The following is a 19,752-nucleotide window of genomic DNA, read 5'->3' as shown; positions in this document are numbered from 1 at the left end:
TCCAATAAAAACCCAATCCAACAAGGACCCAAACTGATCCTTATCAGTTTGGTACCAGAACACCACGATCCAATCCAATCCAATCCCTATTTATTGACAACTCTATCATAACTAAACAAGACCCAGATAGGTTCTGTAGTAGCACACCACAAGCCCAATTTTGCATTAGGGAGGCAAGTCCTTCACAAGGGCTGGCACTAGTGGTGTCAACATTTCCTGTTCAACCACTGAGATCAGATACAGGTCAGTTCCAGTTGAAAACAGAAATGCAAACGTGGTAGAAAGCATCAAATCAAGAATTTTAATCTAGAAGTTCAAAACTAATTAATCATAAAACTCGTATGTGTTCACCTAATCAAAAATTGGAACATAAGTCATTGTCTAAATCACATAATAGCTATCTATGACAGAAAAACAGGGAACTAATTTGTTTTAACACAAGATGTAAACTAAAATAAGATAATTAGCACAGAAAAGCAACAAAAAAAAATGAGACTCAAATACCCTTTTAGGTAACGTGTTCATTTGAAGCACTTTGCATCCAACAGAGCTTCTCCTTCAAAAGGCTCTTGATCTTCAATCATCTGACTCACACGCTCCTTCTGAGCTTCATCTGATAAATCCACCTTTGTCCACTCGTACAGCTCTGTGTCATAGCATTCATCAAGTACAAATTGAGGTATTTCTTTTCCACGGAAAAGCCATAACCCCTTCACCTTGTACGGTGGCTCTGAGCCGATCACCAACATCTTTCCGAAAGCGTACTTGCGGGCCAGATCCATACGTTGCAAAAAACCACCGACCTTGTTTAATGTGACAAATGAGACTGTGTTCTCATCATTGTATTTGTAATCGCAAAACCAGAGAGAGTATCCCTCAGGATCATACATATCCCAAAATCCTGCAATAGACCAAAACAAAAGATGAAAAACTGTTACAAAAAGAAATATTGGATGGACAAAAGAGCAATCTTGTGAGGTTGATCTCCACAGTATGGAGCCATCATCTGAATAGGGAAAGAGAGCCATCATCTTCAATAAAATATGATGTCCATTTGAAATAATTGTAATACAATAATTATTTCTTTTCATTCTATTTGTGGAGAGACATCTTGTCCCAGCCAAGTCATGGTTGAGTTGGGCTCAAGGCATTGATCATATATCAAGGAATGTGGCAATTGAACTTGGCCCTTTTTCACAGTAATAATAATTGTTATGATAGCATAATTCCATAGATTATTATTATATTGAGTCAGTTTTAGCCTTTTTACACCCATTTCTTACACCAGGTGTTGGGGATCACTTCAAGATCATGTTGGAGAATCCTGAACACAATGAGTTGTACATACAAGGGAGCCATCCTAAAAAACTAAATAGCATACTATCATGACATTCCTGACCACATGAAGTCGACTTGAATTCATAATAATATAGATAGGCCAAGTAAACCATAGCTTCCAGTCCAATTATACATTTGTAACAATGTTTGGACAGTCGGGAAATGGGTGTAGATTTAAATAAGTATTTCCCATTAAATATTGTGCATTATATTAGATTATAAACATTTAAATACAAATGGAACATTAGAATGCAATAATATCTCTTCTTCCTGAAAGGAAAAAAATTGTAATCTTTCTCCCTGAATTGATACTTAATATAATTAAAATAAAGTAATTTCGCATGAGTTCTACCAAGTGATCTGATAATAACATAACAGTGACAAGAAATCTTATAACTAAGCCTTCTTGTTAAATGCACATAATATATTATTACCTTTAATAGCAACTTCGCGGAAATTGGTCTTGGTATTCGAGTAAAGCCTCTTCCACTCATCCAATACCATCTTACTTGGGGGCAGCAGATCGAGAGGATTCTTTGGTTTGGGCTTTGGTGCCTCTTCCTCCTGAACAGCATCATCTGCTTCAGGCTTAGCAAGCTCTTTCTTTGGTTCCTCTTTTGCCTTAGGTTTCACAGACTCTTTCGGTGGAGAAGGCTTCTTTGCTGACTTAACTGGAGGAATGGATTCCGTTTGCTTTATCTCACCCAATACCTTTCGGAAATTTGGCTGGTTAACCATTGTCCAGAAGTACCTTTCAACGTGCGGGAACTCTGAGGTAAAGCTCTTAGTCATGACCCGACTGAACCCGAGAGTCAAGTTACATGTCATGATAATGTCAGCAAGTGTCACAGAGTGTCCCACCAAGTAAGTCTTTGAAGCAAGATGTGTGTTCAGAGCATCTAATGCCCTTTTTAGAGCAGTAATGGCAGCTTCTTCAGCCTTCATTGAAAAAGATATTACATAAGGTACATCAAATTAGACTATATAAGATGGAACGGAGAAACAAATAGAAGGTAGATGGAGTTTCAACTAACCGGAGGAAGGTACACAGCAAAGCCAACTCGTGGTACGAACCAACGCAAAATATTGGCATCAATCTCAAATGAAGCAAAATCAATCCACTGTTCGATATGACCCTGTAAAGAAAAATTATCAAAATTAAGTGATTTATTGAACATTAAGCACTGACAGGAATTAAAGAATAAGGTGCTTGCTAAAATGTGAAAAAAATAATAATAATAAAATTAAATTAAAAAGTAAAATCAAACAAAAATCCATAACTTACATATTCAATCAAGGAAGAACCAAAAAGGGAATTGTTGTCCTTCAAGCGAGTAACTGCAGAGCACATAACAGAAGAATAATAAGTTCCAACACGACATTCAGAAATTGAAAATGTGAGGTAGTAGTTGTCTCACCGTAACGTGCTATGGCATTACTCTCGAATATGGGACCATCAGGCGTTTCCAATACAGGAACCTGCACAACTAATGATCATTTTCTTCTGAACAAAATAAATGAGAACCCAAAAGCATGTTCCCTACACTATTAACATTGTACCTTTCCGATAGGGTTCATCTTCAGAAACTCGGGAGTTTTATTAGAGACACCCATCTCAAAATTCTGGACCACTTTAACTTCAATGCTAGTGTACTCTGCTGCAATGAGCGCCTTGAAAGCATTTTTATTAGTGCTCCCTGCATGCAAGACCTGGAAAGGAGACCAAACATATCATTAAGGAAGATTATCAGGGGATTAGAAAGAAGTAACCAACTCATTTGATATTCAGGAGATTAAAATCCCCACTGATGAAGATCAAGAACCACAATTAGGGAGGCCAAACGTATGTCTGTTTTGGAAAGGTTACGTGGTTTTGGTTTATTTAAATGATTTTAAGGTTAAAAAGTTTATATGAGGAAAAAAAATATGTGAAGTACTTTTTTGTACCATACATTCACCAGACTTACACAGAAAAAGTCAGCTATTTTTTAGATCTAGATTGGTCAAGGTTGACAGGGATGCATTAGTTGGGACAAATGTTTTAAAGTTTCCAAGGTGCACTTGAGGTGTTTTGGGTTCTTGAGGCAAGGCATAACCCTCGATAAATTTATATAATTAAAAAAAAAAAAAATAGGCGAAAAAATATATGTAAATCAAAAGAAATTCATAAAATTATAGAAAAAAATCTTTTAAAAAAAATCATCTTACTCCCCTCGAAGAAACGACCCAAAACTCTGAATGATGCCCCCACCACTAGCTACCATACCTGGTGCAGAGCCTACATATTCTATTGGGACCAACATAATATGCCCCTTCATTTGCCAAACTTTCAAAGGAAAAAAAGAGGCTAATCATCTTCTTATCTTGTCCCTTCAACAAACAAACTTTCATATCCTTTTTAAGACCCTCGGGTACATGTGGGAATTGAGCAACATTTTTCATGAGTACCTATAAGATGATCTTTCAACCTCTTCACACCTCCCTTTACTATCTTAGAATATAAAAAAACATTCTATATAAATATACAACTTCCATGAACCAGTATATGGCCCATCAAGTCAAACTCAATCCCATGCTTCCAGTCGAGGTTCCTTCTATTACCTCCACCTTTACCCACTTATTTACCACTTCCTCTACCCATTACTAGGATCCACCATTAATAATAAGAACAAAATACAAAATAAGAGAGAAAAAAAATGTGATTTTGAAAGAAAAAAAATTAACAAAAACTTAAAGAAAATGCACATAATAACCATATACTTCAAATACCAAGTAAAGCTTTGATTTGATGCTTCTATTTCACCCAAATCTTCTTAAGAAACTTGAAGGGAATGACAAAATCAAAATGGATGAATATTAAGAGGACAATAAAGAAATCGTTGTATGCGGTGAAAATAGAGTTTGAGAGAGAGATTTTGAGAGTTCTTTTAAATCTTGTGTTTCTTGATCTAAAAACACCTCAATTTGAGAGATTTTGGTAAATAAACAACATTAGGAGGGGTATATAAGTAAACAAAGCAAAATAATTTTATTTTATTTATAAAAAAAATATAGGCTCAGTTCAGTTTTTTGAGCTAGGATCGAGGCTTACAACTTTTTGGGTTGAAGCTTAAGCCTCATATAGTTTTCTAAAGGCTTAAGCTTTGAGGCATGGCGGCTGCAGCTCACCTTGAAGCATAAGCCTCGTGCCCTAAGGCTTAAGCCTTTTAATGCACTGGTTCGAACAAGTTTGGTCAAAGCTACCCCCAACATTGAGGATAACTTAGGGCTGGCCTTTCGGATTATGTCGAACAAGAATTATGGCCTTTCGGTTAGACGCCATCCTCTATTATCTAGGGGTTAGGACGATGCTTAATCATTCGATACTGAGGATGAACACAATCTCCATCACCAGGAGTCAAACACCCCAGTACTCATCGCAGAATGGTCTAGATGCATGGGAAGAAGGTGACGGCAGTAATAAACATGTCACAAGGCAGTGACTAGTGAAACAAGAACCATCATCATCGTCAGAGACCTCGAATTCACATTCTCCAAAGGAGTTCAGTGAATGGATACGGGGGGTTTCTAGCAAAGAGTATATGGATTAAAGCAGAGAAGAAAGCCAAAGGTACAACTGATTAATTTATTTTAGTGCAAGAAAGAAAACAAAGTCAGGAATCTGCTAACTTCCATCAAGAAGAATCACATGGAGTTCCAGAATTTCCATACAAGCTCGGGAATCTATTCTAGAGGAAAATTCCACATAGCCTAATGAAAAGAATTGACATCCAGAAGTAGTTGGGTCTATCAAACTTGAAAATAAGTGATGGAAGCAAAAAAATGATGATTGTCATAGCAAATGTTCAAAATTTGAGTAATGCAAAAAAAAGGATGTGTACTAGAAACTTTGTTCGAAGATGGAAAGTTAATATTGTTATGTTACAAGAAAGCAAGTTGGATGTCATGTATTGCAAAGGAATTGTGGGAGATTGATAACTGTGGTTGGGCTGCCATGCCTGCTATCACCCTAAGGGGTATTCATTATAGTGCTCAGGAATAAAGGCAGGGTTTGAAATAGCTTTTGGGAGGCTTTCTGATTTCAGTGTTAGGTATCACTAAGGAAACACTTCAATTGGGATTTTATGGAGGTATATGGTCCTAAATCGTAATGATAGATCAGTGAGAGCAATCGAGGGAGGAATCGGATGACTTCAGGGGATTATGAGATCACCCCCAGTATCCTGGAGGAGATTTTAATGTAACCAGATCTTAAGCAAAAGAGGGGGGTAGAATCTCAAGGAGCAAGCAAGAGTTTTTGGATTTTGTGAATATATATGAATTGGACAATCCGTCGACCGGATCCCAATTCGTGCTCAAACAACCAAGTGAACCCCATGACGTGCAAACTACATAGATTCTCATTTCTAGCTCCTGGAAGTCTCACCCAAATTGCTCCTTCTAAGCCAGAAAATCACTATTGTCATTTGTTATTTGACTGTATGTAGCATCACCTTCCATCTATTTCCCGATTTGAACTAATGTGGTTTCATGATCTGTCTTTAATGAACAAGTTGATGGAGCTCTATCAATATGACGGTAGTCTTGTTATGTCTTCTGGAGGAAATTAAAAGACTTTAAAGGATTCGAAAGCATGGATTGAACTCTCTTAGGTAAGTTGAATAGAAAATGATCGCTCTTTCAAACATCTTCCATTGGTATAAAGGAGAAAAAAAGAGGAGTAAGAGGGCACAAAGATGGGCGTGGTTGAATTTTTTTATCAAGGCGTTGTACAAACAGTTAAATTCAGACCTATTCTCAACGGGTCGGAAATGGAGAGTATGTCACGTTTGAGGAAGTGGAAGTTTTCAAGGCAATCAAAGAGTTAAAAGGTGGTAGTGCACCAGGTTCAGATGCTTTACCTTTGCTATTTTATAAGAGATGTTGGCATATCATTGGATTGACTTTATGACAATCGTGGAGGATTTCATTAGCATTTCTCTTCTACACTTGACAAATAATCATGTGCCATTGCTTGGATTTGAAGAAAAAAAATGGGGGGTGGCGGTGGAGAAGGAAAAGGAAGGGGAGGTTCTTTCATAGAGTTCATAATATTTATGAAATTATTGCAGAAGACTTGGCCTACAGATTTAGAAGTGTTGTGTCAGTTGTGATTTCATTGCATCTATAGTCATTTGTTCAAGACAAATATCAGATGGGTGACTAATTGCAAATGGGTTCTACCATTCGAAGTGGGACTATTGGTAATGATACCTCAAACTTTTATTGGGAGCTCATTATGAATGTGCTAAGTAGAATGATTAGTAAATCGGGGAAGGCTCACAGCTTTTAAGGTTATTGCTAAGGGTCCCTCCACAGTTTATCTCCGAATTATTGATCGCACTCTCCTTCTGTAGGATGTTTCCATTGATTATCTTCTTCGACTGAAGTACATTCTTAAATGTTTTGAAGTGATTTCAACCAAATATTTCAAAAGGCAATGTTATGCCATTAGAAATGTAGCATCAAGGAGTTAAATAACTACTTGGGTTGTTATTAGATTAGGTGCCTCCCCTTCTTGTATCCAGGTCATTCATTGGGAGCTCTACAGGGAGGATAATAGAATAGGATCCTATGGTGGAAAGAAGACTACCTTCTTGGAAGAGGATATACTTGTCTAAATGGGGTAAACTGATATTGATCAAAAGCACATTCAGGTGGCTCATTACATTTGGTCGTATTTCATGTCCTTATTCAGTTTAGTGGGCTGTTTTCCTCGCTCCGTCAAGTCGACTTTAGAATCTTGGCTCGCGTGGGGAGGCTCCTTCTCATCTTTTAAACGGATTCTTTGATTTTTGGCTCCATTTGCAATATGTTGGGGTATTTCAAAAGAACGCAACCGTTGCATTTTTTAGGGAAAATTTTCTACAAGGGAAGGTTTAGTTCTTTCTATTTTGGAGCTCATGTTCTCTTGGAACAAACTTTATAAGGAATTTAAGGGACTCTTCTTTGAAGATTTTGTTGTGAGATGGGATAGGGTTTGTTCTTTGTCGCGAGAGCAATCTGTTGCTTGTGCTTTATTGTTATTTTTCTTTCTTTGTCTTGTCGCTTCTCTTTGTTTTGGGTTGGTCCCCTCGACCCCCCTAGTTTTCTTTTTTCTATAAAATTATCTTTATCGATAATATAAAATAAAAAAAGATCAAAAGCACATTGACTAGCCCTACAAACTTCACATGCACCCACTATACCCTCAAAGACGAATTATGAACCTGTCGATGAAATCTAAATGTTTCAACAACATATTCTCAAAGTGGAAAGGAGTAGGTATACAATGCAATCATCTACAATTTGGATTGAAACATGGTCCGATGTTGTCTTGGGTATTGTTGACTGCCTAACAGAGGCAAAGTGTTCCTCCCAATCTCCTATTACAAGAAATATATCTAATATGCTAGGGACCAAGTTTTTCTCATTATTTGACCATGCATACATCCCTCCTCCCAATGGAAGAACCATAAGTCTGCTTCTATTGACAAAAATCTCCAAACTACCACATGCTCAAGTCAACCTTGCTCCCACCTTTCTTTTCGATTTTGATCGAGCATCTAATAACATTAAAGTCTTTGCCCAAACACCTAGGAGCATCCCAAAGACCTCTAACATCATCTAATTAATTCCACAAATGACTCTTTCCCTCTCTTATTGGTAAGACCCATATACTACCATAAGCATCCAAGGCCAAACCTCTATCACATAACTACACAATATGGGTACTAATAACTCTTTCCCTCTTTGATGCAGTACGGTGAGGATCTACTCTTCAAGCTTTGATGTCCCCATCATTCTCCCTCCAATATATCAACAAATTGCAAAAATAAGAAAACTCCATTGGATTATACCTCTAATTTTAAATGAAAATAGACCAATTGGCAAAAAGAAATGAGACCAAACAGTAGTTGCTCTGAGACAATGAAGAATAAGGCAAAATACATTTTCTCCATACTTTTTTGCATATGACAGAAAAATACACAATTCTTCTTCTTTGGACAATAAGATGGTTGAATGTTAACTTTAACCAAGGACGGCCCACTGAACGTAAAAGACCACTGTTGACAAAAAATTTGATCTATAAATGAAAGCTCCTAGAAAGGACTAATCAGAAGAATGGGAAAGAGGCAAGAAAAAACAATTTGATCGAGAATTTATTATCATGATTCTATCCATTTCTGCTTTCTTTCGTCCTAATGGAAATTTGAAGGATTACTATCCATCATCCTAGGCACCTAGCTACTAATTCCACCACCCAGTCATTTAAATTCCAGTTAAGACCAATATTCCAAGATGTCTCTCCTTGTTATCTAAGTTTCTCTCCTTTCAAGATACTATTTTCAACTTCATTGGATTTTTGAATTTCTCCTCCCTATGTATTGTGTACCTACAATACCAAATAACTCCCTCATTGACACCTCCATCAGGCTCTCAAGTTCTTTGACTACTCTAGAATTTATGCCCTTTCTTGATTTAAGCTTAGATCCACATATCACACTCCCTTACACAAAAACAAATTGGGTCCAGTTAAAAAAAAATGGATCTCTCTTTACTTTTTTCCCCACGTCCTTTTGATTAGTGATTGTCTCTTCCATCTGGCCTGCTTATGGATTGTGTTCTATTTTCTCGCCTACTGCTCGAACTTTTGTAGCTGGTTGTCTATACTATCCATATCTCTCTATTTGTCATTTCAATTATGGATTCCGTGATAAGAATGACCACTTAGCTGGTTGTCTATACTATCCATATCTCTCTATTTGTCATTTCAATTATGGATTTCATGATAAGAATGACCACTTAGATAAGTGGTAAGACCTTGTGGGGGTTGTTCCCAAGGTCTGAGGTTCAAACCCCATGAACCCCTTCTTATACTAAATGCTAACTGTTAACCACTAACCCCACCAAGCAAAAAAAAAATTATGGATTCTCATGATTGAGAAGGAATGGCTTGGTTCCACCCCTAGAACTAGTATCCAAGTTGTTTTGTTAGCCGTAAACGCATCAACATGTGAACAGGAAAATTTTTATCAGGATGAAATAACCATTCTAAAATCCAAAAGTGGGCCTATAAGAGCGAGTCATCTCGGTATCATCCATCAACGAGACAGATTTATGATGCATCTCAGGCTTCACTTTTGAGATAATCAAGATGACTCAAACGAGATTTCCGAGTCATTTCGTTCTCTATTATAAACTTTATTATACTGCTATGTTCTTTCTTGAAAATTTTCAAAACTGGTTGGGTTTTTTGAAACCCTAATTTTTGAGGATGTCTTGGAGCAGATCCCATTTATCTTCTTCAGTCTTCACTCCTCCCATTTACAATTCAAAAACTACAACCTAGATCTCATCCAAAACGAAACTCAATTTTCCCTCACACGTCCCCCATGATCAAAACCCATTTCGATAACACCAACTCATTTTATTCCTGCGTCACAAAGACAACAGATCTAAAAAAACCATAAGCTTCTTTGCTCACAACTTAGTAGAGAGAAAAAAATTCAACATTTTGCTCTGAAAATTGAGTTGGATTGGGATGTCTTCAGACCAAAAAAAATGAAGAAAAAAAAAAGATGTTACTTGAAAGAATGAGTAGTATCCAAAAAACACCGACTTTCTAGCATTTTTTCAGATTTCTTTAAGGGAAAAAATCATCATCTTGTTGTTAACCGAGATGTAGTGTCCGAGACAATTCAGTCTCGTCCATGAACGAGACGTTCAACCGAGATTTGAAACCATAATAGAAACTCAACAGACCAACCTTGCTAGATAGAAGTATGGTTTAAAAACTCGTCCAAGATCCAAGATGACTCATCCGATATTTTGAAAATATCAAGCAAATAAATGAAACCCCAGTCAAGTCAACCAGGTTTTGCACTTTTCTGATATAAAATAACTAATTTTCAATCATTTAAATATTTGTTATTTATATAAAAATATGATTTTGTGACAGAGTACAAACCAAACCAACTTATAATAATAAAATACATGTTAGCCAATAATTTTAAACTGATTAAAACAGTTTAACTCATCCAAAACGAGATCATTTGAATGAGTCAGCTCGGAATCTGTAGATATAGACGTCGATTTTGTGATAAACCGACCTCGATCATGATCCCATTGTAAACTAACAAAAGAACAAAAAAATGTAGAAAAAGAAAAGAAGATGAGGATTTTTTACGTGGTTTGACAAACGAACCTACGTCCACGGACTCGGGAAGCCGTTCCACTATACACTGAATTTGTTACATGACCTCTCCTCAGTCTCCCCCCTTCCTCCTCCCTTTACAGTGGCCTTAGCCCTCTTTAAATAGAAAAACCCTAAACCTAATTCTAATTAAATTGGAAATGTCCTTACCCCTATCGTAAAAATAATTATCTAAAAGGGAAGAATCCTAGTTTTCCTCCTAAACTAGGATTCTTCCCTAATTACATAGAATTCCACCCTAAACTTGACACGTGTTTGACTTGAGATATGTGTTGATGGTGCGAATGAATGGTCCAGATAGGGGAGGATTTTATCCCTCCACAATAGCTCCCTCTCGAAGGTAGAGATTAATGTATCGAGATCCACTTTGGAGAACTTTACAACTTTTTACAATCCTTCCTGAGTGAGCACCATCCCTGATTTCTGAACTAGTATGGTTCCTAATCTCCTGAGCTTATCTTCTTCCGTGTTTAACGCAATTCTGATCTTATACTTGGTCGAGCTCCCATAATAAGTCAATGCCTCAATAATAGAACCAACTATCCAACAAATCGAGCTTGAGTTCCTGAATGAGCCAAGACTTTGACAAATGATAGAAGAATTAACCAATGTCATACGTCAGGCTTGGATCCCAGAATGATCTAAGACTTTGATAAATAATAAAAGGACCGACCAAAATCTCAGATTGGGCTTGGATCCCAGAACAATCCAAGACTTACATAAATATAGGAGAACCGACCAAAGTCCCAGATCGGGCCTGGATCCCAAAATAATCCAAGACTTTGATAAATAAAATAACTGACCAACCTATTGGTCAGACTTGGATCTCAGAATGATCCATTTTATGCACGACCAACCAACAAATAGGTTAGGGTTCCCTTTTATTGTACCTACCTACCAACAACGAGGTCAAATTTAGTTTTTAAATCAAAACAAGCATAAAAGCTTATCCATTTTATCTTAGTCATCCACAAGAATAGATTTGATTCTCACATTGAACCAAACTAAAATATTTAACCATTTTTATCCTTAATCAACCATAAGAGTACAACTCGATTCCCACATGAACAGAGCTAAAAGACAACCCATTTCTTTAACTTAACCAAAAGTGTAAGGCTCAGTCTCATACTAAACCAAGCTGAAAGACTTATTCCTTCCAAGTCCCACTCAGCCTAAAGAGTAGGGCTCAATTTCCTCCTTGAATCAAGTTGCCTTACTTAGCCATTCTACTTTTGTTCTTTTATCAAAATAGGACTATGTTCCCACATTGAACCGAACCACCTTAACTGGCCAATTTAGCCATGTTCAACCAACAAAACAAGATTCGATTCCCTCGATGAACCAAACTTGAAGACTTAATCCTTCCTGAACCTCAACCTCAATAGTATGGCTCAGTTCCTTCAATGAACTAAGTCTTTAACCTTCTTTAGTTACTTTAATCATACAGAAGTGAATCAAAAGAGAATCATATTTTTTGATAAATATTTTGAATAACAAGGATTTAATAACACTGACCCTAACAACTTTTATTTACCTTATTAAAGACATAAATAATAGAGATTCTATTTACCTTATTGGAAACTTAGAAACTCTATTGATAATACCTTTTTAGGTAACACCCGAGCCCAAATCCCCACTAATTGTGATCAGAGTCAGCCCCGAAGTACACCATTTAACTCGGTGGATAAAATTTCCACCATATATACTGACCTACCAACAACGAGGTTCTTTTTGTGTTCCCACCAACGATGTCAGGATTTCTTTTTATGTGATGCTCAAGTCCCTAAAACTATATTTGGACCAAGCCCCCGAGTACAAATTAACTGTTTTACCCTACTGACCGAGCTTACATTGAGCCCCCAAATGTACCATTTAATTTGGTGGATCAGATTTCCACCTCGTGCACCGACCTACCAACAATGAGGTCGGGATTCTTTTTTGTATATCCAACCAACAATGAAGTCAAATTCGTTTTTGCGTACCCCTCAAGACCCTAGAATTATATTTGCACCGTGTCTCAAGTAGAAATTTAGTAACCTTACCTTATAAATCGGGTTTAAATTAAGCCCCCCAAATATACCACAATGGATTATAAATTGAGTAATAAAGTGAATCATTAAACTCAGTGGAGTCCCTAGACTCGATCAAGCTCTACATAGAAATTAACCCTCAAATTTTCCTTTTGTCAAGCCATCGAAGAAAAACAAATTGGATCACATGGGATCCATATTACGGGCCCGAACTAAGCCCTCAAACATTAGCCCCCACGTTATTTTTATGCCGAGTTGATTTGAACAACAAATTGGGTCATGCGGGATCCTTATTATAGGTGTGAACTAACCTCAAGCAATTAATTGGTTCGGTGTGACTTTGTGGGAATTGGGGATCCCCTAAAAAATTGAATTAGACCTATGCCTTTTTTGCCATTATTTCCTTATACGACTGTGTGAATTTTAATGTACATCAAAATTGATGTGTAGGTCAAGCATAAAATTTTAACCCATTTCATCTCAACACCTTTTTATCTATCCCGCCACTGATGAAGGGGAAGCACTCTCATACATCTAGATTGATGTATAGGATTGGTATTGAATTCAACCCAACTTTTACATGTTCTATTTTCAAAGATGGTTTTATGCACTAAATATAAAACCAATGTACATCAATCTTTGATGTGCATGTGATATACCAAAATTTTACCATTTAAGATATATTCAACTAAAAGGTAAGTAAATACCTGGCAGTATACAACCACCCACACACCTCCTTTGTTGCTGCCCCTCCACGAGTCACCCACACGCCTCCTAATCCACGCATGACGCACATTCTTCTCTTTCCTATTACTACTTACAACCTACATCTCAACCCCACGACTCCCTTTCTTTTTTTGATTTCATTGAATGCCTTGTGAGCATGTGTATGATCACCACTCTTGTTGCTTAGACCAAGTTCTTGTTGCCTCAACTATCTTCCAACCCTTCTCAATCGAACGCCCAATGGATCAATTGAACAAAAATAAAGTAGATCTCAACCCATAGGGTTGGATGTTTAAATTTAAACATCTAGAGCATTCAACCCCACTCCCTTTAATTGCATCCGTTTGTTAAGTGTGGATAAACCACAACCATGAACCCCAACTCATTTTCCCTTGGTTAAGCACCACAACCAGAAGCCCCTTCTGTTTGCACCTCTCCCTTCCTAAATTTATATAGATCTTTTTTTGTCGTTTTTAGTCGCCATTTCATCAATGTGGGCCCCATGAGCCCCATTATTCTCATTAAACATGTTGGTGTCTCAAGCAATACCTAAACAAAACCAACTCACTGTATATTTTATTTGGGTGAGTCACGTAACATCACACAAGGTTGTCTTGATATCAACCTAGCAATACAAAAATAAACCAACTCCCAGATGTACAGAAACAATATACCTAGCTTTATTGTTACACCTCTAACCATACCATTTCTTTCCAACTTGAGAAAAATGGTACTTATACATCAAGTATAATATATATGCTAAGCACCCAACATATCCACCACTTTATATTTACCTTTTTTATACTTACCCCAATAATACCCTTCCTCCACACGATACCTCATAATCGTCCTCAGTCCCTTCACAAGTTAAGCATTCCTTTCCTATATGTAAATTACACACGTGCCACTTCGCACACGTGGTATGTGTTCAAAGTAACTTATACCCCTTTATTTTAATCTGAATTTGGGTCAGCCCCGTCTTGGTCATAGATCATTTCTTATCCTGCAACAGATTTGTAACAAAAGATTTAAACCTTCAAACCCTCACATCCCTCTCAACGTTGAAACCAAGTCAATCTATGATTCGTAGATCCATGCCTCGACGAGATCATATGGAAATTGATTTTTAAGGATAGCCCCCAACTCCATATCGATTTCTCTCATGATTAAACGTGATTTTCGTTAGTGTTCTTGATTCGTTTCCCATAGACCACGCCAATTATAGAAGTCAATTTTGTAATAAACCGACCTCGATCATGATCCCATTATTAAACTAACAAAATAACGGTAAAATGCAAAAAAAGAAAAGAACACAAAGATTTTTTACATGGTTCAGCAAACATACCTACATCCACGGGCTCAGAGAGTCATTCCACTATAGTCTAAATTTGTTACATGACCTCTCATCCTCAATCTCCCCCCTTCATCCTCCCTTAACAATGGCCTTAGCCCTATTTAAATAGAAAAGCCCTAACCCTAATTCTAATTAAATTGGAAATATCATTTTTACCCCTATCACATAAAATAATTATCTAAAAAGGAAGAATCCTCCCAAATTGGGATTCTTCTCTAATTACATAGAATTCCACCCTAACATTGCCATGCGCTCACCTAAAATGTGTGTTGATGGTGCGAATAAACGATCCAGATGAGAGAGAATTTTATCCCTCCACAAGAGAGAAGATGAATACGAAATATCAAGTTTTAAAACCATGGATGAAGGGGAATCAACTATAAAACCACGAACATATCTTCGTTTCGGAAGAACACGAGTGAGATCCAACACTCAAATTTCAAAATCTCAATAACTATGTTCTTTGACTCGTTTAATCATCCATTATTACAGAAAAGAACTAAAACATAAGAATCCAACAACTATTTAAACTCAAACACGTAGAAAAATATAAATTGACGCTCAAACAACCACAGATCACAACCAGATGACGTTATTACATAAGCATTCTGATTAGAAGAAAAACAGGTAGATCATATTAACGAATATCTGAGAAACTCACCAGAGCCATGGATTAAGGATGTTGTTTACTTTAGTAACAGATCTGATCAAACAAGATAATCGAAGATAATTTCAGATTGAATAGAAAATATAACAAGAATCTATCAGCGCAAATGAAAAAGAAACCAAAACCCTAACCCTAATTTCTAGATTGGAGGACTACCTGGAGAAGAACCAGTGTTCTTCGCTGACTTGCAGGGGAGGGGGAGTGAGACTGTGAGATAGAGTGTGTTTCCTTGAGATTTGATAGAGTAGAAAGTTTAAGGCCCAAGGGTTACTCTCGAGAGTTGAAAAGGAGGTAAATGGTTTTAAAACTCGGTTTCGCGTCTCGTCCGGGCCCGATATCGAATCGTCTCGGACGAGTTTTCCGATACGTTTGAGACATCTCAGTCAACAAATCAATAAAAATAGATCGTGAGGTATTGTATCTCAATAAATAAAATAAAAAGTGATTTGTGAGTTCGTCTTGTCTCATCCAGGCCCGATACCAAATCATCTTGGACAAGTTTTCTAATACGTTTAGACATATTGTTTAAAAAATCAAAAAATTGAACGTGAGATAGTAAATCTCAATCAAAAAAGTGACTTCTGAGTTGGTCTCGTTCATCTCGTCTCATCCAGGCCCAATACTGAATCGTCTTAGATGAGTTTTTTGATACATTTGAAACGTTTCGTTCAAAAAATCAAAAAATTGAACATGAGATATTAAATTTCAGTCAAAAAAATGACTGGTGAGTTGGTCTCATTCAACTCTGATATCAAGTTAACTCGAGCGATACGACTCGGTCTTGGTCTAGTTTTAAAACCATTTGAAATCAGAAAAATTCGCACTGGAATTGCATTATGCGGGTGGGAACATCACAGTATGGCTTAAAACGGGTTAGGTTCAAGCTAAATATGTGTCTACCCATATCCATACCCGTACTTTTTTATTCAGGTCCAAATTGGATCCTAGTATTTCAAACTATATTCGAATTTTTTGTACTTTCATTAAACAAAATATTTGAATCCAATCGATCATAATTTCAAACCATTTCAAAGTTATTTATTAAAAAATGTGACTTGATCTCAAGACCTCTTCCTTTTTGAAGAAAAGTTTTGACCACTACACCTAATACTTGTTAATGAACAATAAACTAAAAAATATAAAAATATAACGTACAATATATAAAATAACATATCATTTAGATATAGGAGGATATAGGGATGGATCCATATCCGATCGGATTAAGGGACATCAACCCATATTTTAATTCGGATATACTGGAAAGAATCAAACCCGTTAAAAATCGAATTTGGATCACTCAAATTTTGGACCAAATCCAACTGATTTTAGGCCATAAATTCACGGGAGATATTCCGATATCGAAGTGTGTAGGAACCATAGATGCTTTTCCTCAAGATACAAATAGGATTGTTGTTGACATCCTGAGGGAGAAAGGCTTCGCTACATTTAGACCGTTTGACGTACCTTAAGATTTACATCACACAAGATCATCGTGAATGAATATATTTTCGAACATTCAGTTCTGGTTCGAGTCCTACTGAGTAACCCGCAACCTAATATGTTGAGGACATTTTGGACCTTATATATCCCAATAGCTCAACAATAAAAATTGTTGATATGGATAATTTTTTTAAATTTGTGGACTTCGCCAATTTATACTCAACACTTAAAAAAAAAATTTGTCGAATTCAACCTTTTCTATTGTTGAGCTATTGTTGAGCTATTGTTGCAGATATATCCATCGCAATAACTCTTAAAATTGTCAAATTAAATAAATTTTAAAAATTGACGAATTCAACAATAAAAAAATGTCAAGCTATACAATAAAAATGGGTGAACTCCAACATTGTAAATGTAATCCAGTTTTTTTTCCCCATTTTTTCAACTTTGATACTTAATAGATATAATCGAAATACCTAAAATACATATATTATAATTGCAAAACAGACACTAAAATCATAAGTTATGACAAAATCTTTAAAAAAATTAGAATTCCAATTTTGTTCTTAATTTTTTTTTTTTTTTTTGTTACAAATCGTTGAAAAATAAAATCAAAAATATATTTAAATGTTCAAAATTTGATGTATATCATTCTCAATTCGTCATTCACAATCAATAATGATTATAATCACCACTAAAAGATCTAAGTATGCAAAGAATATGAGAAAAATGATAGTTTGGGTACTCCAAAAATATCATAAGGAGAGGTGAAGTTCATGAACCTATGTGTTGTATGGTGCCATGGACCCAATTCGTTTAACCAATTCATGCTACAATTCATATTAGATTCGTAAAATCAAGAAAACTACGAACCCACCAAATTTTTGTTGGATTCAACATACCAAAACATTGGGTTTGATAACGAAACAATGTTTTAATTGGTTCAATGTTTACTAGATATATATATATATATATGTATTCATTTTTTATATTACAATTTTTTTATATTAGAATTTTAAAGTAACATTAAAATGTACATCAATTGTACATTCTGATGTGGTGGTGCACATATAACCATAGATGCTTTTCATCAAGATACGAGTGAAAAGCATCTATGGTTATGTGTGCACCACCACATCAAATTGTCAGAATTGATGTACAGTTCAATCTTACTCCAGCACGATTCTTTGAATTATTATATTAATTTTCATCTTCTTAACTTATAAATTTTTAACATTATAATATATATAATAAAACACAATTGTAAGTCCCAAATTTGCTTTAGTTATGGGGGATAAATGTTTCCATCGAACCTTGATGTGTGGTCCACATTAACCACTTTATTGCATCTCCTCTTCACCTCTCAATTTTATTGTCATTCCTCTCCTCCCCCTCCTTTACCTTTCTTCTTTTACCCCATTTTCAATAATACCCATCCAACTTCACTATCTTTCCTCTTTTACCCCTTTAACCCGTGTTATTGTCTTTCCTCATCTCCCATTATTTAATAATAACTCCTCAATTTAAAAAAAATGACTTTGATTAGGGATCTGCGCATTAGCTAGAAAGAAAATTAGGAATGGAAAATACAAGAGAGAATGTCTGATTGCACTCCATCACTTAAAAACTACCCGTTGCACTCCACTGCTACGATTGCATTTTAAAAAGGGGGAAATTACTTAAAAGACCCTTGCAAAAGGGTTTCTTTCTAAATAGTCCCTAAGTTTGGCGTGGTAGCTTGATAAGACATTTTGTCAACTTTTTCTTTCTTAATGGTCCCTTGTTATTGGTAAACTCACCTTTTTTTTTATATTATCTACTATCGAGTTCACCACTTTTTACAATTGTCAAACTTGACGCTTTTTTATTTTGTGTTGAGTTCACTATTTTTTCTGTCGAACTCGACACTTTTTATTTACTGTTGAGTTCACCACTTTTAATAAAAAATAATGAACTCAACATTGGTAAAACCCACCCATTTTCAATTTTTGAGTTTTTTCGACTAAAATATATGGAACGATCGACTACAACCTTGAGATAACAACTTGTCTAGAACCAATCTTGATCAATTTTCATTAAAAAAAAACTAAGAAAAGAAAGTGAAAAAATCCTAATTTTTTGCATGCATATTCAAAATGTTTGAAAGCCCCCTTGAAAATGGCTTCTTCTTCCTTCTTAAATCTTTTTCGATGGAATTGTGTCTCCAAAACTTGATTGAGATGCCACAAATCCAATTTTTTGGATGAAAATGATGAATTTGAACAATTAGGGCATTCAATCATGAGAAATGTGGGAGATGAGATCTAGGGACTATTTAGAAAGGGAAAAGCTTACTAAATGAACTATTATGAAATCACCAAAAACTTATGGACTATTAAGAAAAAATTCAATCCACCAAGGTCTTTTAAGTAATTCCAACGGCATTGAGTCTCCAAAACTTGATTGAGATGCCAAAAATCCAATTAGCTGGATGAAAAACGATGAGTTTGAACGGTTAGGGCATTCAATCGTGAGAAGTGTGGGAGATGAGGTACATGGACTGTTTAGAAAAAGAAAAATTTACTAAATGGACTATTAGGAAACTGCCCAAAACTTATGGACTATTAAGAAAAAAGTCAATCCACCCTCTTAAAAAAATATATATAAATAAGTAAAGAAGAAGGGAAAACTACACTGCATAATAGACACTTGGGAGTGGTTTCTTCCAAACTAGTCCCTAACTCTTCACTTGATAGGCCATTTAGTAAAGATTTTTCTTTCTTAATAGTCCATGATATGTTAACTGGTTCATCAGCTTAAATTCAATTTCGTGGTTCGCCAATATAGAATGAATATGATTTGTAAGGTTAGGTAGAGATAATTCATTTCTTGGTTCACTTTGGTTCCTTAAATTAAGGGTGGCAATGGGTTGGGTCGGGTCATATTGAGGTTAGGTTATTATGAAAATTTACCGAACCCAACT

The 19,752-nt window shown here is 35.9% G+C and overlaps 1 protein-coding gene across 1 annotated transcript; it reads right to left on the bottom strand.

Moving 5' to 3' along the window:
- Nucleotides 1-299: 299 nt before the first annotated feature.
- Nucleotides 300-15,629, bottom strand: LOC147406486 (elongation factor 1-gamma-like). The gene is made up of 8 exons (XM_086434552.1): nt 15,507-15,629; nt 15,345-15,386; nt 2,899-3,048; nt 2,757-2,817; nt 2,624-2,676; nt 2,373-2,474; nt 1,773-2,277; nt 300-901 (listed from the first exon to the last, which is right to left on the bottom strand). Exons 2-8 carry the CDS (start codon nt 15,351-15,353, stop codon nt 522-524), a joined length of 1,260 nt encoding a protein of 419 aa, XP_086290678.1. The 5' UTR covers nt 15,354-15,386; nt 15,507-15,629; the 3' UTR covers nt 300-521.
- Between the last annotated feature and the right edge of the window lie 4,123 nt (nt 15,630-19,752).

This window comes from Akebia trifoliata, chromosome 3 (assembly GCF_017979445.1).
Source record: "Akebia trifoliata isolate Shusen 1 chromosome 3, ASM1797944v1, whole genome shotgun sequence".
Lineage (NCBI taxonomy): Eukaryota > Viridiplantae > Streptophyta > Magnoliopsida > Ranunculales > Lardizabalaceae > Akebia > Akebia trifoliata.
Note: the sequence above shows the minus strand (reverse complement) of the source record. Positions and strands in the feature narration are given on the sequence as shown.